The 23,643-nt window shown below is 43.8% G+C and overlaps 1 protein-coding gene across 1 annotated transcript in view; it reads left to right on the forward strand.

Moving 5' to 3' along the window:
* BGN (biglycan) overlaps positions 1 to 23,643 on the forward strand; it is an 81,435-nt gene that overhangs the window by 34,944 nt on the left and 22,848 nt on the right. Inside the window, 4 exon segments of the mRNA XM_032211476.1 lie at positions 12,393 to 12,646; positions 20,589 to 20,701; positions 21,917 to 22,100; positions 22,103 to 22,129. Of these exon segments, the coding sequence (XP_032067367.1) occupies positions 12,409 to 12,646; positions 20,589 to 20,701; positions 21,917 to 22,100; positions 22,103 to 22,129 (562 nt within the window). The 5' untranslated portion in view covers positions 12,393 to 12,408.

Raw genomic sequence — 23,643 nt, forward strand, 5'->3', positions numbered from 1 at the left:
CCTGCAGTACTGCGCCCTAACCACTGCGCCACCTCGGCTCCATCTTCCACCAGTTTCTAGCCCAGTGCCTGAAACCACTGCACCAAACCCAGTATTTTCTTTCAAAGGAAGCCATCACCGAACCGGTTGTTAAACTGGCAGGATCCCACCACTGCAGCCCTGGGATAGAAGCTGTCTTTCAGCCTATTTGTGCTTGTTTTTATTACCCTGTACCGTCTGCCAGATGGTAATAGTTCAAAAAAAAGGGTGCCCAGGATGAGATGGATCTTTAAGAATGTTTTGAACTTCCTTAAGGCAGCGGGAGTTATAAAGCTCTTCCAAAGAGGGGAGAGGGCAACCAATGAGCCGAGGTGGTGCAGTGGTTAGGGTGCAGTACTGCAGGCCACTTCAGCTGACTGTTATCTGCAGTTCAGCGGTTCTAATCTCCCCAGGCTCAAGGTTGACTCAGCCTTCCATCCTTCCGAGGTGGGTGAAATGAGGACGCAGACTGTGGGGGCGATATGCTGATTCTGTAAACCGCTTAGAGAGGGCTGGAAGCCCTATGAAGCAGTATATAAGTCTAACTGCTATTGCTATTGCTAATGATCCTCTGGGCAATGGCGTTAACCCTCTGGGGCGCTGTCCTATCTGCCACTGTGCAATTGGCAAACCAGACACAGGTGCAGTATGGTTTATATACTTTTTTGTAATGTCATTATTATAACTACAAATTTACATTTAAGTTTTATTTTGTTTTGGTTCACTGTCATCCTTTACCACCTGAATCTGACTGCAAAATTTCCCAGCAAGCTTTGTTTGGGGAAAAAAAACTTGGAGGATTTATTGAATGTAAACACAGGAATGAAAATGCAGATTGTACATTCCCAACTAAAGCTAAAGCTTTGTAGGTTAAGCGGCCCTGTGTGATTAGTAAAAAGTGGCACATCTGTGGTTCAAAAGGCAAAGTCAGCTCAAATTGGATATAGAATGAGACTTTTTTTAAAAAAAGCATTTATTTTAAATTCCGTCTGCTTTTCTGTAGCCATCTACCTTTTCCTGTTTTATTCAGTCTTAAAATGGTACATTTTGGGAGAGGGGGTTTACACGTTTCTTCAAAAGTGGCAGCAGCTGCTAGAAGGGCACGAGCTGCATAAAAACCCAGCATGGCAGGCAGGGAGCTGCAGCTTCTGTACCCATGCCGTACACTCTTTCCCCATCCTAACAATGCAAAAATAAGATACGGTCAGTGTAAGCATTTGCAGCTGGCAGTCTCCTGACACACCAGGGGGAAAAAATACGAAGAAAAGATGGGAAATGCTGTGCTAAAAATAAGCAGGAAATATGTTCCTTTGATGCTTTTTTTCTTTCATATTGCTCTTTGATCGCTCACTTTTTGTGAAACATCCAAGGAACATCATGTCATTGCATCCTGTTTCTTCTTCTTCTTCTTCTTCTTCTTCTTCTTCTTCTTCTTCTTCTTCTTCTTCTAATTCTTCTTCTTCTTCTTCTTCTCCTTCTTCTTCTTCTCCTTCTCCTTCTTCATCTTCTTCTTCTTCTCCTAATTCTAATTCTAATTCTAATTCTAATTCTAATTCTAATTCTAATTAATTCTTATTCTAATTCTTCTTCTTCTAATTCTAATTCTTCTTCTTCTTCTTCTTCTTCTTCTTCTTCTTCTTCTTCTAATTCTTCTTCTAATTCTTCTTCTAATTCTTCTTCTTCCTCCTCCTCCTCCTCCTCTTCTTCTTCTAATTCTTCTTCTTCTCTTCTTCTAATTCTAATTCTTAATTCTTCTTCTTCTTCTTCTAATTCTTCTTCCTCCTCCTCCTCCTCCTCCTCTTCTTCTTCTAATTCTTCTTCTTCTTCTTCTTCTTCTTCTAATTCTTCTTCTTCTTCTTCTTTTTCTTCTTCCTCCTCCTCCTCCTCCTCTTCTTCTTCTTCTTCTTCTTCTTCTAATTCTTCTTCTTCTTCTAATTCTTCTTCCTCCTCCTCCTCCTCCTCCTCTTCTTCTTCCATTTCTTCTTCTTCTTCTTCTAATTCTAATTCTAATTCTTCTTCTTCTTCTTCTTCTTCTTCTTCTTCTAATTCTTCTTCCTCCTCCTCCTCCTCCTCCTCCTCTTCTTCTTCTTCTTCTTCTTCTTCTTCTAATTCTAATTCTAATTAATTCTTATTCTAATTCTTCTTCTTCTAATTCTAATTCTTCTTCTTCTTCTTCTTCTTCTAATTCTTCTTCTTCTTCTAATTCTTCTTCCTCCTCCTCCTCCTCCTCCTCTTCTTCTAATTCTTCTTCTTCTTCTTCTAATTCTTCTTCTTCTTCTTCTTCTAATTCTTCTTCTTCTTCTAATTCTTCTTCCTCCTCCTCCTCCTCCTCCTCCTCTTCTTCTTCTAATTCTTCTTCTTCTTCTTCTTCTAATTCTAATTCTTCTTCTTCTTCTTCTTCTTCTTCTAATTCCTCCTCCTCCTCCTCCTCCTCTTCTTCTTCTAATTCTTCTTCTTCTTCTTCTTCTAATTCTAATTCTAATTCTAATTCTTCTTCTTCTTCTTCTTCTTCTTCTAATTCCTCCTCCTCCTCCTCCTCTTCTTCTTCTAATTCTTCTTCTTCTTCTTCTTCTTCTTCTTCTAATTCTAATTCTTCTTCTTCTTCTTCTTCTTCTTCTTCTTCTTCTTCTTCTTCTTCTTCTAATTCTTCCTCCTCCTCCTCCTCCTCCTCCTCTTCTTCTTCTAATTCTTCTTCTAATTCTTCTTCTAATTCTTCTTCTAATTCTAATTCTAATTAATTCTAATTCTAATTCTAATTCTAATTCTAATTCTAATTCTAATTCTAATTCTAATTCTAATTCTAATTCTAATTCTAATTCTAATTCTAATTCTAATTCTAATTCTAATTCTAATTCTAATTCTAATTCTAATTCTAATTCTAATTCTAATTCTTCCTCCTCCTCCTCCTCTGCTTCTTCTAATTCTTCTTCTAATTCTTCTTCTAATTCTTCTTCTAATTCTAATTCTAATTCTAATTAATTCTAATTCTTCTTCTTCTTCTTCTTCTTCTTCTTCTAATTCTTCTTCTTCTAATTCTTCTTCCTCCTCCTCCTCCTCCTCCTCTTCTTCTTCTAATTCTTCTTCTTCTTCTTCTAATTCTAATTCTAATTCTAATTAATTCTTATTCTAATTCTTCTTCTTCTAATTCTTCTTCCTCCTCCTCCTCCTCCTCCTCTTCTTCTTCTAATTCTTCTTCTTCTTCTTCTTCTTCTTCTTCTAATTCTTCTTCTTCTTCTTCTTCTTCTTCTTCTTCTTCTTCTTCTTCTTCTTCTTCTTCTTCTAATTCTTCCTCCTCCTCCTCCTCCTCCTCCTCCTCCTCTTCTTCTTCTTCTTCTAATTCTTCTTCTTCTTCTTCTAATTCTAATTCTAATTCTTTTCTGTAGCCATCTACCTTTTCCTGTTTTATTCAGTCTTAAAATGGTACATTTTGGGAGAGGGGGTTTACACATTTCTTCAAAAGTGGCAGCAGCTGCTAGAAGGGCACGAGCTGCATAAAAACCCAGCATGGCAGGCAGGGAGCTGCAGCTTCTGTACCCATGCCGTACACTCTTTCCCCATCCTAACAATGCAAAAATAAGATACGGTCAGTGTAAGCATTTGCAGCCGGCAGTCTCCTGACACACCAGGGGGAAAAAATACGAAGAAAAGATGGGAAATGCTGTGCTAAAAATAAGCAGGAAATATGTTCCTTTGACGCTTTTTTTCTTTCATATTGCTCTTTGATCGCTCACTTTTTGTGAAACATCCAAGGAACATCATGTCATTGCATCCTGTTTCTTCTTCTTCTTCTTCTTCTTCTTCTTCTTCTTCTCCTTCTCCTTCTCCTTCTCCTTCTCCTTCTCCTTCTTCTAATTCTAATTCTAATTCTAATTAATTCTTATTCTAATTCTTCTTCTTCTAATTCTAATTCTTCTTCTTCTTCTTCTTCTCTTCTTCTCTTCTTCTTCTTCCTAATTCTTCTTCCTTCCTCCTCCTCCTCCTCCTCCTCCTCCTCCTCTTCTTCTAATTCTTCTTCTAATTCTTCTTCTAATTCTTCTTCTAATTCTAATTCTAATTAATTCTAATTCTAATTCTTCTTCTAATTCTTCTTCCTCCTCCTCCTCCTCCTCCTCCTCCTCCTCCTCCTCTTCTTCTAATTCTTCTTCTAATTCTTCTTCTAATTCTTCTTCTAATTCTTCTTCTAATTCTTCTTCTAATTCTAATTCTAATTCTAATTCTAATTAATTCTAATTCTAATTCTAGTTCTAATTCTTCTTCTTCTTCTTCTTCTTCTTCTAATTCTTCCTCCTCCTCCTCCTCCTCCTCCTCCTCTTCTTCTTCTTCTAATTCTTCTTCTAATTCTTCTTCTAATTCTTCTTCTAATTCTTCTTCTAATTCTTCTTCTAATTCTAATTCTAATTCTAATTAATTCTAATTCTAATTCTAATTCTTCTTCTAATTCTTCCTCCTCCTCCTCCTCCTCCTCCTCCTCCTCCTCTTCTTCTAATTCTTCTTCTAATTCTTCTTCTAATTCTTCTTCTAATTCTAATTCTAATTAATTCTAATTCTAATTCTAATTCTTCTTCTAATTCTTCTTCTAATTCTTCTTCTAATTCTTCTTCTAATTCTAATTCTAATTCTAATTCTAATTAATTCTAATTCTAATTCTAATTCTAATTCTAATTCTTCTTCTAATTCTTCCTCCTCCTCCTCCTCCTCCTCCTCCTCCTCTTCTTCTTCTAATTCTTCTTCTAATTCTTCTTCTAATTCTAATTCTAATTCTAATTAATTCTAATTCTAATTCTAATTCTAATTCTAATTCTAATTCTAATTCTAATTCTTCTAATTCTTCTTCTAATTCTTCTTCCTCCTCCTCCTCCTCCTCCTCCTCTTCTTCTTCTTCTTCTTCTTCTTCTTCTTCTTCTTCCTCCTACTCCTCCTACTCCTACTACTCCTCCTCCTCCTCCTCCTCCTCTTCTTCTTCTTCTTCTGGATTTTCTTTTTTTGGTGGAAATTTAGGGAATGGGGATGGCTGATAATACAATGCAATGGCAAGAGCAGTTCTTTTAGTGAAATGGACATATACTACTATACCAGTTGTAATGTCTTTCTTTAATTAAAGAGTACTTGTTTAAGGATTCTATACACAAAAATGAACTTTTTAAAAACAAACAAACTATGAGACCTTTATTGTGAATAGCACTTGCCTGTAGGTAAATTTTCTAGGAGAATCATTTTAGGAGAATTGACATTCGCTTTCGGCTAAATGCAGAACATCCAGCCCATAGAAACGCTGAAGGACTCTGATATGAAAACAACTGCAATTAGGATAATGTGGAGGAGAATTTGAATTTAAAATTATAATTACAATTACAGTTTTTAGACTTGTAGAGTCATAGAACTGTGGACTTGGAAGGGAACATAAGAATCTCACTCAGCCCCCTGCAAGAAAAAACAGTTAAACCACTCACTCTTCGCATCCTGGATGTAAAAATTGTTTCAACTTCTACTGTCAAGATTACGCTAAATGGGGCATTGCACATCAGAACATCTAGACATAAGGACTGTCCCCCCCGCCATGTCATCACTCTGCTAAACAACTAATTCCCACAACATTGTCAAACTATTTAGTAAGGCTATATTACTATTATTCTTCTCATCTTTCCTATTACCCACCTCCTTTTCTTCTTATGACTATAACTTTGTTGTTTGTATCTTTATGATTTATATTGTTGTTATTTAGTTTCCTAGTATGATTTATGTTGATTGCTTATTTAGTATCCTATGACTATCACTAAGTGTTGTATCTTATGATGTATGATGAATGTATTTTTATGATGACTATGATCATGATTTATCACTTATAGCTTTTATGTACACTGAGAGGTTATGCACTAAAGACAAATTCCTTGTGTGTCAATAAAGAATTCTATTCTATTCTAGAATAGAGAGCCGAGGTGGCGCAGTGGTTAAATGCGGCACTGCAGGCTACTTCAGCTGACTGCAGTTCTGCAGTTCGGCTGTTCAAATCTCACTGGCTCAGGGTTGACTCAGCCTTCCATCCTTCCGAGGTGGGTGAAATGAGGACCCAGATTGTTGTTGGGGGCGATATGCTGACTCTGTAAACCGCTGAGAGGTGGCTGAAAGCCCTATGAAGCGGTATATAAGTCTAACTGCTATTGCTATTGCTATTGCTATTGCTATTGCTATTGCTTTTGCTATTCTATTCTATTCTATTCTATTCTATTCTATTCTCAAGAACTGGCTTATATCCTATCTTCCCTTAATCTTTTACCCCCACCCCCCACCCCCGTTGAACAATCCAAGGTTCTGCCACCTAGCCTCATAGTCCTTATATTAACTTGGTTGATGTCTTCCAAAACCCTTCTAACCTAACCTTTTGGAAAATTGAGTGGTAAAAAAGTAATCCAGGTGTGGTTTCATCAGTGCAAAGCAGAGAGGAATAAAGACTTCACTTGTTGTTCAGGCAGCACTTCTACGATGGAGCCCAGAATGGCTTTAACCATTCTAGAAATTGTCTCACACTCCTGGCCCATGTTTAGCGTGTTGTCAATGACCGCACCTTAATCCCTTTCCAATCTAGTGCTTTCAAGCCATCAGTCCTATATCTTCTATATGTTCCCTATATTTTCTCTCTCTCAGGTGTAATGCTTCATGTTTCTTTCTGTTGAAGGGCATCTTAGTTAAAGTGACCAGACGTCCCGCTTTTGGCAGGACAGTCCCGATTTCTAACAATTTGTCCCGCGGCGTTTTTAAAAAGTCCCGATTTTTGGAAAGAATGCATGACGCAGTCCTCTCCCCCGGCACCCCACTGATTAAAGTGCTTTCTTTTGCCCGCAACAGAGCTCGGGTGGGTGAAAGAAAGCACTTTAATCAGTGGGGTGTGTGCCAGGAGGAGAGGAGAGATTCCTCCCAGCACGCACCCCGCTGATTAAAGTGCTTTCTTTCGCCCGCAACAGAGCTCGGGCAGGTGAAAGAAAGCGCTTTAATCAGTGGGATGCGTGCCGGTGATTCGCCCGCCCAAGCTCTGTTGCGGGTGAAAGGAAGCGCTTTAATCAGTGGGGTGCGTGCCGGGAGGAGAGGAGAGAATCCATATAGACAAAATTTTTAATGAAGAACCACCCCACCCCCACCCCCATCCCTGTCCCTCTTTACCAATGTTAAAATCTGGTCACCTTAATCTTAGTCCAGTCTTCCAATCTATCCAGATTAGATTACAATCCCATCCTGTTATCATGGGCATTGCTCAGGCCTCCATGCACATTTGATTACCTTTTAATTAACTAGGTTATTAATAAAAAGGTTGAATGATATTGACCCTAAGACAGTTTCATGTGAGTTCATTGAATCCTGTTTTCCAGTTTGGTGTACGTAATTGTTAGGACATGAGGCTAGAAAGCAAGAGATAATGAAGCAGCTGGGTGTTTTTTTGGGCTGACCGGTCCATTTTTTTTAGTCCAAGGAAAAAAGTAAGGGCAACCCACTTCTGAAAATCTTGCCAAGAAAGGTTTAGGCAATCACCAGAAGGCAAAACTGGCTTAAAGGCACAAAGACACACACACACACAATTTTGATGGTGATGTTCTGAGTGAAATGACTGTTCACCTTATGCTATCTGTTCATTCCATTTCGAAAATGTTTTTTTTTTCAAAGACACATTCCTGTGTCATTGATCTTTAAATTTTTATTTATTTTATTTACGTATTTTACTTTTGTTCCATTTGACTGCCAAAGAATCCGCACTTTGAAAATGCAGCTTCTCCTTCAGGCTTGCTGCATATTATGAAGAAGATGCCTAATCTGTTTGTAGGCTGTACATAATACTTTCCTCAATGATCCCCCCTAATGTTTGCCACTACAATTCCCAGAATTTCTTGGCTGTAGTTGCTGAACTTGATGAGAATGTCTTTGTTTGCTTGATCATATTTCTAGAATTGCCTAACTCAACCAACTCTGGGTGGTTTACAGTAAAAGCAACCGATAATAACACCCTACACCAGTGTTTCTCAACCTTGTAGACTTGAAGTCCTGTGAACTTCAATTCCCAGAATCCCCCAGCCAGCTGTGCTGGCTGGGGGATTCTGGGAGTTGAAGTCCACAGGACTTCAAGTCTACAAGGTTGAGAAACACTGCCCTACACACACACCCAGGAGAGTCAAACCAACATCCATTAAAAAAAGAGAACAAGACCTAGTCATGTATCATTCAACAAAAAATCTCTCAGGTCCTGAGAGGTTGGGAACTCTATTTTCAAGGTTCACTGAAAGCAGGGGTGTTGAACTCAATTTCATGGAGGGCTCTGTCAGGGTTGTGTTTGACCTCGGGGTGGGGAGGCAGGGGGGGGGGATTGGCTAGAAGGGCATGGCCAGCTCAACATCACTTGTGTTGGGGGCGCATGTGGTGGCCTGAGCACTCTGCCAATGAAAATGGGCTCCCAAGCTCCATTTTCGCCTGTGACGGCCTTCTGCAACCTTCCGCTAGCAAAAACCGGACCCCGGGAGGGCAGCCTGCAGCCCTCTCAAGCTCCATTTTTACTGGCAGAGGCACCAGGGGCCAGTCCTTTGCTATTTCCAGGGTGGCCCCCCGGGCCTGATCTAAGCACCCTGTGGGTCGGATCCGGCCCCTGGGCCTTGAGTTTGACACCCCTGACTTAGAGGATGACAAGGTCAAGGCAATGCAAACTTCAGGAGGGAGGGGGACTGGTATTCTAGAGCAGTGGTCCCCAACCCCCGGTCCGCGGAGTACCTGGCACCGGGCCACGCAGCGGCCGGGGGCCATGATCGCTGCAGCGGCCGGGGGCCATGATCGCTGCAGTGGCCGGGGGACATGATCGCTGCAGCGCAAAGGCTCCTGGGCCGTGCGCAAAGGCTCCAGGGAAGAGAGCCCCGCGCTGGTACGCACGTGATATATAAGCAATCAATGTGTCGTCGCGAACAACGCCCCCCCACCCCTGTGCGCGCTCAGTGGGCCACGGTAAAATTATCAAAGGCTGACTGGTCCGCGGCGATAAAAAGGTTGGGGACCACTGTTCTAGAGGACAGATGTCATGGTAAGGAAAGTAAGCTCAGGTGCGTTGCTTCAAAGATGGGACCTGCAGCATGCCCACTCTACTGAATCTCACCGGGGAGGTGGGCAAAAAACATGTGAGAAAGTCGATTCTTTAGGAAACCCGGCCATATGTCTTAGGAGAGGCCATCACCAATACTTTGAATTGAACCTGAAGATCATGGGATGCAATACAGATGTTACTGTGGTAGGCACCAAACAGGGACAGCTGCCTCTGCAGCAGTGGTGGGTTTCGAGGTGGCGCAGTGGTTAAATGCAGCACTGCAGGCTACTTCAGCTGACTGCAGTTCTGCAGTTCGGCTGTTCAAATCTCACCAGGCTCAAGGTTGACTCAGCCTTCCATCCTTCCGTGGTGGGTAAAATGAGGACCCGGATTGTTGGGGGCAATAATGCTGACTCTGTAAACTGCTTAGAGAGGGCTGAAAGCCCTATGAAGCGGTATATAAGTCTAACTGCTATTGCTATTGCTATTCAATTTTGTTCGCTATCGGTTTGCTTGTGCCCGTGTGTGCGCTTGCGTGTGCGCGCAACACTTCTGAGCATGTGCAGAAGCATCCGGGCGGGTGGGCGGAGCCTCCCACTGCCGCCACTACCGGTTCACCCAATCTGGGCTGAACTGGGAGCAACCCACCACTGCTCTGCAGTTCTAGAAGGCAATGGGAGGCAGGATATGATAGAGAAAGGCAGGTTCCATCCGTGGCACGACAAAACCGCGCTCGACTAAGCCACGCCCGATTAAACCGCGTCACTGATGTCATCAACAGGGCGACAACAGCGAGCGCGGAGAAAGAAGGGCGCTTTAAATAGCGCTTTGAAATCAAGCCGATTCAAGTTAAGGTAAGGGTTAGGTTTAGGGTTAGGTTTAGGGTTAGGTTTAGGGTTAGGTTAAGGGTTAGGGTTAGGTTTAGGGTTAGGTTAAGGGTTAGGTTTAGGGTTAGGTTTAGGGTTAGGTTAAGGGTTAGGTTTAGGGTTAGGTTTAGGGGGGTTAGGTTTAGGTTTAGGGGTTAATTTTAGGTTTAGCGTTTACAGCGTGCTTCTATCTCCGCGCTGTTGTCGCGCTGTTGATGACGTCAGCTATGCGGTTTCGTCGAGCGCGCTTTAGTCGAACGCGGTTTTGTGGTGGAACCGGTTCCATCATGAAGACTAGAAGTGTTAGACGGATGAATGGCAATTGTTCTAAGGAGGATTAAAAGGAGAAATAACTGGCTCCACTGAAAATCTGTGAGATGTATATTTTTTTGTATCCTGTACTGACTAGAGAAGGAGAGTCCCAGCAGGATAGCTGAGAGGACCACCAAGGCAGATAATAGGGATGTTGCAGGCCAGATGTGAGGTTAACTCAGATCTGAAGGATGAAGCAGCTGCTGTGTAGAGGACAAAACTGTTTAACGGTTGCTTTGGCATGGGGGGAGAAATGAGGCAGAGGTTGACTGCTGTCTAGATGGTAAGGTATCTCATGTAACAGAAAGAGGGAAACAAATTTAACCCGGCCGATTGCCCTGCCAGAAACTGCTTTAGTTCAGTTACATAAACAAAAGTAAGGTAGCCTTTCATTAAATGCAAAGCAAAAGTCAAAAACCAGAGCATGGAGCAATCAGAGACTCCAAATGTAGCAACTAGCAGCGGGGGGAATTGTGGGCCAGGAACTAAGAGGCACTCTTTGTTCCCATCTCCTAAAAATGAGGAATAAGAGAATGCCCCAAATTAATTAGAAAAAGTTGGGCTTGAAAGATGGAGGATCTGGGTGATGGCCAGAGAACATATTGCCTTTGGTTGAAGTATGGTGTGGTTAATAATTGAAATAAGCAAGCTTTAGTAACAAAGAGGTTCCCCCAGCTGAGCCTGGTTTCCTTTTCACCCATTTCCTTTGCAAACAAGAAAAAGCAAAATCTTCCACCAGTGCTTTCAAAACGAGTCTTTCTTGGCAGACCGAGTTGGCACCCTCAGAGAAGCAGCGTTACAGCTGTTTGCAGGCCCTGGATTGAATGAAACGAAGCTATATGTTGCCAAGTCAACCCAGCTTTGGGGGGGGATAGGCCATTGGCAAGGATCCAAGTCGTTACTCCAGCAATTCTGGGCAGAGTTTTGAAAGATATTTATTGCACAATCAACACTGGAGTGAGGATGCTCCCTCCCTCCCACATTTTCTGATGTTCCTGACTCATCACCCGTCCCTCCTGGTTCGTAAGGGCTTGGGGTTTTGTCTCTTCTCCTTCATATAATGAAATGATTAACTGTACAGAGTCTCAACCGGGAAGTGCTTGATTCAAATCTGGATTCCATTAGGGAGTCACTCTGTTGCCACATCCATGTCAGTCTTGCATTAATTAAATAAAGTTCCCTATTTAAACTAAACTAAATTAAATTAAGTTAATAGAGTGTTACCCTAAATAACAGAAATAAAAAAAAATAAAGTAACAGTAATTTGCAACGTCCCTTACCCTTGGGCTGCCCAGAAATGTTGGCTTGTAGTTGGCTTGATGAGACTCAGTTCAAACTTGTTTCTTAGCACCTAGCATCAGAGGGAAACAATTGAAAATTATATCCTCTTGAATTTACTGGAGAAAAAGTGGGTCCATTGCATTTCCTTCCTTCCATCCTTCCTTCCTTCCTTCCTTCCTTCCTTTCTCCCTCCCTCCCTCCCTCCCTCCCTCCCTCCCTCCCTCCTTCCATACTTCCCCTTTCCCCTCTCTTTCCCTGGACTATATCCATAGCAATAGCAGTTAGACTTATATACTGCTTCATAGGGTTTTCAGCCCTCTCTAAGCGGTTTACAGAGTCAGCATATCGCTCCCAACAACAATCCGGGTCCTCATTTCACCCACCTCGGAAGGATGGAAGGCTGAGTCAACCCTGAGCCGGTGAGATTTGAACAGCCGAACTGCAGAACTGCAGTCAGCTGAAGTAGCCTGCAGTGCTGCATTTAACCACTGCGCCACCTCGGCTCATCCATGGCAGTGAGATCTTTGTTGCACTACAGTTTCATGCAAAAGGACAAAAAGGGACATTTCCATTTATCACATGATCATCTGGGGGTGAGAAGAATGGGAGGGCAGCAACTCTAGATCTCTAGAGAGGGGAAAACAGGGGGTGGGGGAAGTGGGTAGCTTTATAATGTCACTGAAGAGGAACGAGAAAAATCCAAAGATTAGCTCTGGTCCTCTTACCAGAGCATTGGGCTGTGGTAAGTGCCCAATGATACCATGCTTGGAAATATTGTCAATAACAAAGAAACGCTGATTCTGAAGACCCCGAGAATCTCAACTCCAAGCACTCTCTGATCTCTGCCCATTTTTTCCATACTTTAGCCTGGGACCTCCCACTATGGAGCACTTCCTTCTTCTGATACCCCTCCTGGGTCTGGTGAGCAGCGAACTGCCATTTGTACAAAGAGGATTCTGGGACTTCTCCATGGACGATCCCTCGGTCCAAGAAGAGGAAGAGGCATCTGGGATCTTCCCTACTTCGAGTGGAGCTGAGGCAGAAGACATTCCTTTCTACCCAGGCCTCTGTCCCTTTGGCTGCCATTGCCACCTACGGGTGGTCCAATGCTCCGATCTGGGTGAGTCTCTCTTTTCAGCGGGGGGGGGGGGGGAGAGGAGATTACAGCAATTGGGCAAGACTGTGAACCAGCATTCATTCTGGAGATCCTAGTGTTACGAACAGAAGTAAACTGGAAGGATGGAAGGCTGAATCAACCTTGAGCCGGTGAGATTTGAACCACTGAACTGCAGATAACAGTCAGCTGAAGTGGCCTGCAGTACTGCACCCTAACCACTGAGATGAAAGAAAAAAAGGAAAAGGGACAGAGAGACAAAAGGAAGGAAAGAGAGAAAGAGAGAGAGAGAGAGAGAGAGAGAGAGAGAGAGAGGGAGGGAGGACACATGGCTGGCAAGCCACTCCTACCAGGTCACATGGCCGGCAAGCCACTCCCACAAAGGAGGCCACACCCACAGAGTAGGTTCAAATTTTTTTTGAAACCCACCACTGATCCAGACCTTGGATTGACAACATAAAAAGTTTGGCATGAAGGTGAGGGCTACAGCTGTCCTGATGCTCTTTATTTTCCCCTTGTTTTTCTCAACAGAATGGGTGTTTTGCAAGAGCAGAACTGCATAAATCAATAGCTCAGAGTTGAGACAAGGGCACCATCCTGAGGATAGTAGGTTAAAATAAGATTGCCAGGCCATTCCAGAGACTGCTATTGAAACACTAGTAAACCAGAGACTGTCTTATTTTTTTTTTTAAACTTTATTCAATTTTTAAAAATTAAAGAGGTAGAAACTAACAAAAACTAATAATTAAGACAGAAAGTCCTGCAAGACTGATTGTGCTGTCACTCCCTTGCCTTCTCATACTAAATCATAATATATTATTTGTTATTCATATAATCCAGTGTTTCTCAACCTTGGCAACTTGAAATCCTGTGGACTTCAAGTTGTCAAGGTTGAGAAACACTGATATAATCAATCAGGGAGGATCTGCCTGAGCCGCTTCCTAATGTTATCTCGTTGGTTTTGGACTTATAAAAGATTTTAGCCCCTTTCCAGGGTTAGAACAATGTACATGTAGGTATCTATGTATATACATGTGTGTATGTATCTCCATTAGCAATGATAGGCAAATTTATGTGATTTTCAGTTTCATTTTTAACTGAAGCTGCCATTGCCCCTCACCCCCAGACGACAAATTCTGGAGCCCTAGTTGAAATATATGCACTTAAAAGCAAAGAATTTGGAGACCAGAAGTTTGTTTACATGAGCAGAAATTCATTGGGCTGAAAGTTCTTCTGTCTCATAATTCCAATCTAGTGATTTTGTTGCTGCTGTGGTCGAACAGGACTCAGATCAGTGGTGGGATTCAAATAATTTAACAACCGGTTCTCTGCCCTAATGACCATCTGGGTAGGTGGGGCTCGGTGGTCATGTGACTGGGTGGGCGTGGCCAACTCAAGGTCAGTCAGGTCGGTGGACGCTTCGCCTTAGCTGTGAAAATGTAATAAGGGTTAACCGGAGAGGCAGTTTCTGTAAGCAGGTCAATAAAGATGAGGCTAGAAGCAACACCAGAATGTTTCTTTCCTGCCTTCCTTACAGGATTAGCCCTGTAAAGTGGGAAAAAAACAAAAGGAGATTTCTTCCCAACAACCGGTTCTCTGAACTGCTTAGAAAGTTACCAACCGGTTCTCCCGAATAGGTGCGAACCGGCTGAATCCCACCACTGACTCAGATATCCTTATTGCAGTTCCCCCAGAGATTTGCCAAGAAATTCAGATTCACTCTACCTGTGCTCTTCAGGGCATACTGATTCCAAAGCATTTACCGGTACTCCTCAATTTACAGCTGTAATTGAGCCTGTAATTACAGTTGTACAGTGGGTATCATTAAGGCAATCATTAAATAATTTATAACCTTTTGGTGGTGGTGGTCATTAAGCAAACAAGTCCCTTGATGGTTAAATGAACTCATTTTCTTCAATTTGCATTTTTTGACAGAAGCTGGAAGTAAAAGCCAGAAACGGGCAAAACCACACAAAAAAAATGCAGTAATGTGACTGTGGGATGCTGCAAACCGCTGTAACTGTGAGCTAGTTGTCAAGGATCCAAAATGTGATCACATGATCACAGGGTGTGTGGACATTGGAACTCCAGAAGTGGGATGCAGGCAGCTCTAGGGAAATTTATCCTAACTTTGAATGGTTGCTAAATTAGGACTACCTGTATAATCTAATAGAAATTACAGAGGAGGGTGTCTGAGGGGCATATCAGCGATGCCCAAATCACCAGACTCTGAATGTGAAGCAATTCTTTCTGGTCCCTAGGTCAAGATCAGGAGTGGGTTCCTGCCAGTTCTAACCTCTTCTATAGAAGAGATTCCACAAATCTACAGTGCCGTTTAGAACCGGTTCCAGATCCCTCCCTCCTGCCCATCCGCACATCATCAAGATGAAGAGCGAGAGGAGGAATTCTGGGAGTTGAAGTCCACAAGTCTTAAAGCTGTCAAGTTTGAACTCCCATGGGGTTTTTTTTTTCCTAAAAGGTTAGTGGTGCAAGGGTCTTGTAACTTGGCAGCTTTAAGACTTGCACACTTCAATGCCAGAGTTCCTGAGCCAACATTTTGGTTGCTAAGCAAGAGCGTTGTTAAGTGAGTCTCACCACATTTTACAAGCTGGCCACGCCCACCCAGTCACATGACTGCCAAGCCACTCCCACCCGGTCGCATGGCTGGCAAGCCACTCCCACAAAGCAGGCCACACCTACAGAAGAGGTTCCAAAAAAAAATTTGAAACCCACCACTGGTCAAGATGTACCAGAATTACCTAAGTACCCAAGGGTGTACTCTTGGGTAAGAATATCTGAATGGGATGCGGTGGCTCAGTGGCTAAGATGCTGAGCTTATTGATCGAAAGGTCAGTGATTCGGCGGTTCGAATCCCTAGTGCTGTGTAACTGAGTGAGCTCCTGGTTACTTGTCCCAGCTTCTCCCAACCTAGCAGTTTGAAAGCATGTAAAAATACAAGTAGAAAAATAAGGACCACCTTTGGTGGGAAGGTAGCAACGTTCCGTGTGCCTTCGGTGTTTAGCCATGCCGGCCACATGACCATTGAGACGTCTTCGGACAGTGCTGGCTCTTCAGCTTTGAAACGGAGATGAGCACCGCCCCCTAGAGTCGGGAATGACTAGCACATATGTGTGAGGGGAACCTTTACCTTTACCTTATCCCAGGGTACTTAAACAAGGTTCCCAAAGACTAAGTACGAGGAAACATCTTTGTTTTAATGTTAACCTTTCATTGACTTTTATCTGTAATGCGCAGCTGTATCTGAATGCATTATTTTGATATGGTTCCAACTTCTGTATAAAAAGAAGAGGGTGCCTAGGAACGCAATTCTGATTGCCAGATTATCTGTGCATTTGTAAAACTCTCAAAGGCTTTAGAGCAGGCAATTTTCTCTTGGTTTTGCTTCTGATTTTTGGACACAGTCATTAACAGTAGTTTATTCATTCTTCATTGAGCGAGCTCATTAAGGGCCTTATTCTACATGGGGCAGCCCTTGAAGAACATTCGGAGACTTCAGCTTGTCCAGAATGCAGCCGCGCGAGCGATTGTGGGTGCACCCCAGTACACCCACGTCACACCTATCCTCCGCGAGCTGCACTGGCTGCCTATTGGTCTTCGGATACGCTTCAAGGTTCTAGTCGTCACTTATAAAGCCCTTCATGGTATTGGACCTGGGTACTTGAGAGACCGCCTCCTGCCAATTACCTCCAACAGACCTATTAGATCCCACAGATTAGGCCTCCTCCGAATTCCATCTACCGGCCAATGCCGATTGGCTACCACCCGGAGGAGGGCCTTCTCTGTGGCTGCTCCGGCCATCTGGAACGAGCTCCCCGTGGAGATTCGGACCCTCACCACCCTTCAGGCTTTCCCCAAAGCCCTTAAAACCTGGCTGTTCCGACAGGCCTGGGGCTGACGAGTTCCCCGCCCCCGCTCGAATTGTGTGATTGTTGAGTGTTTTTTAAATTGTTGTAGTTGTTTGTCCGTTGTTTTTTCTCCTGTTTGTATTCCCCCCCCTTACTTTGGTTTGTGAGCCGCCCTGAGTCCCTCTGGGAATAGGGCGGCATAGAAATGCAATAAATCAAATCAAATCAAATCAAATATTTGAAGTGGTCAACGTAAAAAGACAATTCACTATTGACATTTCTGAGCTGTGCAACAGGGTTTCTTCATGGTGGTCATGAGTTAGGCCATCTTAATCACCGTAAATGAATAGTTAAGACTTAGCGAATAAATCAGAGGCAGACAAGGAGACATGGAGCAGGCAGCCATTCAACAGATGCAGTTTTGGCAAGAATTTAAGGTTCATTCCAGACAAGGCATCCCCAACACAATTGATAAAGAAAACACAAGATCTCTACCACAAACTTTTAATACAGCAGCAACAATCCTGTGGATATTTTTCAGGCATGTGCAGACAAAGTATTTATCCCTCATCCCTCCTGCAGCCTTGAATAACGGCTCTCTCACTGCTAGCACATGAATCATGCATGAGCCCCATCACATTTACCAAGCGTGACTTAGCATTGTGTGACTGTAAACAGGGTAAATAGATGAATGCAGTTATGTGGGCAGAGCCACAGTGAATCCACGTGAGGATATTGTGACTGTAATAGCAACCCAAAATACAGCATGGTTTATTGTCATCCAGAACTCAGATCAGAATAAGACTGTAGCGCCCGGGCTCAGGCCTGTATTTTACTGAGCTAATGAAGGAGTAACCTCTGCTGCCAATATTGTCCCACCCATGTAGGAAGAGGAATTCCTTGGAAAGCTGACATCTTTTTGTTTTAGACTTTAATCAGAGCCCAGGCACAGCTTGTCAGTCTAGATTGTAAGATTTTGGGGGGGGGGGGGAGGAGGAGGAGGAGGAGGAGGAGGAGGAGGAGGAGGAGGAGGAGGAGGAGGAGGAGAGACAGCCAGGTATGGAATAGTTCATGGTATATTGTACATGTGGAGCTCTAGGTCATAATAACGTGTGTTGGGAAGATAGTCAAAGGACGCTTCCGCATGGATTTCTTTCCCCTCTCCAACCGCTGCAAAATATTTCAACGCTGGCCATGCAAACATCTTCGCTCCTGCTCAAAATGCTGAGATCAGAGCTCTCACCAGCTGAGCAACGCAGGAGAGCCAGAACTGGCATTCTGCCAGTGGCCCATTTTCTGAGCAAAATAGCTCCTGAAGCAACCCTGTTCTAGACAGAAAGAGGACAATCAAATTGCTTGAAGGCATTTCTGTTTTATCTACACCAGCTCTGGCTGGGTGGTGGCCATGTCCCTCCAAACCAGCTCTGTCCCCCGCCTCCCTCCCATCAGTTTCTTCCATGTGATCCATTTTTTCTTTGGCTACAGAGAGCAAGGAAAGAACATGATGTTTTCTGCATGCAAAGCATTCGCCCTCTGCCCTTGAGCTATACACCATCCTTAAATACGCAGCTCCCCCTGTAATATGACACGAAGCAGCTTCTCAAGACAATTCAGTGGAGGCCGGCTCTTGAAAGTCACCGGGCCATCCCTGTTCTCGAGGAAACAGCAAATCTTACAAAGGCGGCTTATGTCTCCCTATGGTTCAGTGGCTTAGGTACAAAACAGAGGTGGGTTCCTACCAGTTCGCACCTATTCGGTAGAACCCGTTCGTCAAATCTACCGAACCGGTTAGAAGAGGTTCCACCAGTGGACCCGGAAAGCAGGCCACACCTACAGAAGAGGTTCCAAGATTTTTTGAAACCCACCACTGGTCCTTGGATATGATTATTCTACACTATCATGCTCCTATTTATAAAACTCAGTGCCTCTGTGAAAGGGAAGGGTGACCACTGCGTTTGTGGTGCAATCAGAACATTGCGTGTGTTGAAGTTGTTTTAACGCAAACCAAAGATGCCTTTTAAAAAACAGGTGTACATCATATTCTTCTGCATGCCAGTGCTGTGTGTGAGGTAATTTAAGGTGGTTCTGACAAGTGTTGTCGGCATCTTCATATCCGGTCACATGGGCGGCAAGCCACTCCCATCTGGTCACATGGGGTGGCAAGCCACTCCCACAAAGGAGGCCACACCCACAGAGTAGGTTCGAACAATTTTTGAAACCCACCACTGGTACAAAAGCATCAGCCAGGTATAACTGAGCAAGAGTACTTGGAGGATCATATGCCCTCTGCATAATGAAGCAGAGCTAACTGTAAGGCAGCGCAATACTCTAAAAGGCAGAAACCATCCCATCTTCGTGCTCTCTTTCTTGTGGGCATTTGCAAACCGTCAAGTTGTGAAGTGATGCTGCTGTGCTGGACTGTTTCAAGTCATTGGCTCACAGGTGTGTGGAAAACCCACACGCTGCTGCTTTGGGTCATACATTGTGAGTTGGCAAGGAAACAATTGCAAGCCAAGAGAGGAAAGAAACTGGAAAGCATGCTGGACTACAAAGAGCCGAGGGTGGCGCAGTGGTTAGGGTGCAGCACTGCAGGCCACTTCAGCTGACTGTTATCTGCAGTTCAGCGGTTCAAATCTCACCGGCTCAAGGTTGACTCAGCCTTCCATCCTTCCGAGGTGGGTAAAATGAGGACCCGGATGGTTGTTGGGGGCAATATGCTGACTCTGTAAACCGCTTAGAGAGGGCTGAAAGCCCTATGAAGCGGTATATAAGTCTAACTGCTATTGCTATTGCTAAGTTCTGCCCCCTTTTTTAGTTCTCCTGGCCATCCATGATGCTCTCTACCTCACCCACCCACCTACCCCAATCAGTGATTACACTTCATGGTACTTAGGAAGGGGGGTGTGTGGAGTGGTAGAATACGTATTGCTAATATATTTATAGGATTTGCAAGGTTTTTAAAAAGAATTCGCTGACTAATTGTAAATAAGAACTTGAATATTTCCCCCTCCCCCATTGCTTGAGTAGATGGTCTTATCAATGTAAGTAAGGGTAAAGGTTCCCCTCGCACATATGTGCTAATATCGTTCCTGACTCTAGGGGGCGGTGCTTATCTCCGTTTCAAAGCCAAAGAGCCAGTGCTGTCCGAAGACGTCTCCGTGGTCATGTGGCCAGCATGGCTAAATGCCGAAGGCACACAGAACGCTGTTACCTTCCCACCAAAGGTGGTCCCTATTTTTCTACTTGCATTTTTACAGGCTTTCGAACTGCTAGGTTGGCAGAAGCCGGGACAAGTAACCGGAGCTCACTCCATTATGCGGCACCAGGGATTTGAACTGCCAAACTGCTGACCTTTCTGATCGGCAAGCTCAGCTATGACTAATGTGTGGAGCTGAGTAGCTAAGTGCAAAAAGAAGCTAGCCTTAATTTCAGCAGGTGCTAAATTCATTCTCTTCTCTGTGATTCACAGTACAGGGCCCCATCCATTTTGGTTTTTCAGTATAGTGTAGCTAGTCCTCTTTTAACCTGGCCAGGTCTTCTGCCCTGCAGGGGTGGGTTTCTTGCCCCGTTCCAACCGGTTCGGTTGGAACGGGGCCAGCGGCGTCCTCGTGCACATGCGCGGTGCATGCATGCGTACTAGCGTCTGCATGACGCTCCACCTGCTCCTGGATGATCGCGCAGGCGCTGTATGCATCCTGCGCATGCGTGGAAGCGCAGAACTCGTCAAAACCGGATAAGGACCGCGGGCGGGCGGGCGGCCCCTTCGCCGTTCCCGGAAGTTACTTACTTCCGGGTTCGGTGACCAATCGGTTCGCAGGGACCGCCGCGAACCGGTTGAAACCCACCCCTGCTGCCCTGGATATCCCATCTTCTGTCTCTGTAGCAGTGGTGGGTTTCAAAAAATTTTGGAACCTCTTCTGTAGGTGTGGCCTGCTTTCCGGATCCACTGGTGGAACCTCTTCTAACCGGTTCGGTAGATTCGACAAACCGGTTCTACCGAACCGGTGCGAACTGGTAGGAATCCACCTCTGCTGTGTAGCCAATCCCGACTTTCTGACCCATCTGTTTCTGGTTTTTTCCAGGTCTCAAGCAAGTGCCTAAGGAAATCTCACCAGATACCACATTACTAGATCTGCAAAACAACCACATTACGGAGCTGCGCAAAGATGACTTTAAAGGGCTCTTTCGCCTCTATGTATGTACTGCCAAAGACCCCCTCCCCACTTCTGATGGATATAAGCAGGACAGGAGAACCTAGTTGGGTCCACTAAGAATACATAGTCGCTTCCCTCAGGTGTAGAACGAAAATCTATTCGTTCTGCCAGGACTGGATCCCGGAACACTCAACTTCTGAACATGAATGGCCTTCAATATTTCCAACCTCAAAGAGGGGAGGAATGGGAAGAAGAGGGGAAGGGTAAAGGGGAGGAAGGGGAAGGAGAGAAGGGGAAGGAGAGGAGGAAGGAAGGAAGGAGAGAAGAAAGAGAAGAAAGGGGGGTAGGAAGGAGGGAGGGAGGAGGGAGGGAAGCAAGGAGGGAGGAAGGAGGGAAGGAAGGAGAGAAGGAGAGAAGAAAGGAGGGAAGGAAGGAGGGAATGTAGGAGAGAAGGAAGGGGGAAGGAGGGAGGGAAGGAAGGAGGGAAGGAAGGAGAGAAGGAGAGAAGAAAGGAGGGAAGGAAGGAAGGAGGGAAGGAAGGAGGAAGGAGAGAAGGAGGGAAGGGGAAGGAGGGAGGGAAGGAAGGAGGAAGGAAGGGGAGTAGGAGAGAAGAAATGAGGGAAGGAAAGAGGGAGGGAGGGAAGAAGAAGTAGGACCGTTGTAAGATAAGATGGATCTATGGGATGTTAAGAAAGCAATCTTCAAGTATATTGTCCAACTGTAGGGAAAAATTGTTATAAATACATATTATTAATAACAGTTATGAGATCATATAATTGTGAATGTATATATGTAATTGATAAATAAAAATCTTTTAAAAAAAATATTTCCAACCTCCACTTCTCTCAAACCCCCTGGGATTAAAACACAGGAACTCTGGGCTTATGCTTCCTGGAAATCCTGAGCCACTGGCTGTATTCTTTATCATGATATTCTGCTAAAAGATTTCTGGAGGTCTCACTCCAGTCCTCAAATTGTATTTTTAAGTGCAAGCAATCACATCTACCTTATTTATAATATTGCTTCTTTCTTTATATGTTACCTTCTGCAAGTGGATTTGGGAAGTGTGCAGATATCTTATTTGTACCAATAGGAGTCTGGCATTTAATTTCTTTGCAAGACTTCCTCACAAATTTCTCTAGCTCTGCAAGACTTAGTCGCCAGGATAATAATGGATTCTACCTTCTTACATCTATGTAAGAAGCATGTGCTTAAACGCTGCTCACATGTCATCTCTTTCTATGACTCTACCACAGGCCTTGGTATTGGTGAACAATAAGATCTCCAAGATCCATCCGAAAGCTTTTAGTCCTCTGATTAAGCTGCAGAAGCTCTACATCTCCAAGAACAACTTGGTGGAGATTCCACCTAACCTGCCCAACTCCTTGGTGGAACTCCGGATCCATGAGAACAAAATCAAGAAGATCCCAAAGGCCATCTTCATGGGCTCCAGAACATGAATTGCATTGGTGAGGCATCAACCGTTTCCCACTTTTCTTTCCCCAAGTCATGCTTTGTATTCGCTGCTTTTTCTTTAGAAACATGGGACACAGACCCCGGTGAATGGTTCTTTAAAATGCAGAAAACTGCACCCAATATTGTGTGGCATATTGGTTAGTTCTTAAAATAAATATGGTTAATATCAAACAAGTAGACCAAAAGGCCACTGCAGCTCTGTGTTCTCAATGTTGCCCAATATTTTGGAAATGCAAATATGCATTAACAATTTATTCAGTAGTCAGTCAGTCAACCTATAGTTTTGAGTTTATTTGCCTTCCTGGCAAACATTTTCATAACCATCTTCCCCTGCATAAATACATACTGTAGCATGGAGAGAGGGAGGGAGGGAGGGAGGGAGGGGGGAAGAGAGATTGTTCATGTGAACATATGAACAAATTTTAAAAAATCAAGAACAGAGGGCTCGAAAAATTCTTTTTTTCCTCTTTTCAAAGAATTGCAAATTGCAAGCCAGCAATTTGGGAGGAATAAATTAAGTTTGGGGTTCAGATGAAGTTTGAGAGTGTTCATTTCTGGTTTATTTAGTTACTTAGGAACAAAGCATGAGTGGCAATCTGCGTATACTTTTCTTCTTCACTGCGTTCATTAAGTATGCTTAAGAATTGATTAAAGCACAATCCACCAAAAGTTGAATATTTTCCATTAGAAAGTCAAATATATTCACAAAATTATTCTACTGGCTCCTGGATCAGCTTTGGAAAACTTCTGAAATTTCGAGTATCTTAAGCTGAGGAGTTACCTCCCACAAATTTGACTCATTCAAAATATCATCTCATAATCAACAATATCCATTATCTCTTTCAAAACCCCATCAAGATATTTAGGGCCTTTCCCTGTGACTATGTTTATTTGCTACCTGCTCACCAGAGGTGGGTTCCTACGGTTCGCACCAGTTCAGTAGAAACCGGTTCGTCAAATCTACTGAACCTGTTAGAAGAGGTTCCACCAGTGGACCTGGAAAGCAGGACACACCTACAGAAGAGGTTCCAAAACAGTTTGAAATCCACCCCTGCTGCTCACCCTTAAGTTGGCCAAAACTGCCCCAGCAGTAATTTATGTTCCCACTCCCTTTGCTAATCCCTATCCTGCATCTATTACATCAACTCAAAATCTCCTCCAAAGGATATTGCCCTAAATACACACCTGCAGTTTGTGATGATCAAGGGATGATCCAACCCTCCCAGCACTCTTGTCAACAGGCAGGGAAAACATCTGTCAGTCTCAGCACAGCAGCAGGAACAAGATGGGTGTGACATCAGGGGTCCTTTAGTCATCGCTAGGCTACCTTGTATACCCCTCCTTTCCACATGCCTTTCAGGTGTAACTCAAGCTGAATTACAAGTTAAAAAAGAACACAAATAAGAAACACAAAGGGAAGTGAGTCACTTTTAGCATTTCCCGTGAGAGTGTGGGCCACCATTGCAGCCTTGTATGAATCCAGCAAGGCTACAACAACAGAGACAGT

This window comes from Thamnophis elegans, chromosome 2 (assembly GCF_009769535.1).
Source record: "Thamnophis elegans isolate rThaEle1 chromosome 2, rThaEle1.pri, whole genome shotgun sequence".
NCBI classification, from domain to species: Eukaryota; Metazoa; Chordata; class Lepidosauria; order Squamata; family Colubridae; genus Thamnophis; species Thamnophis elegans.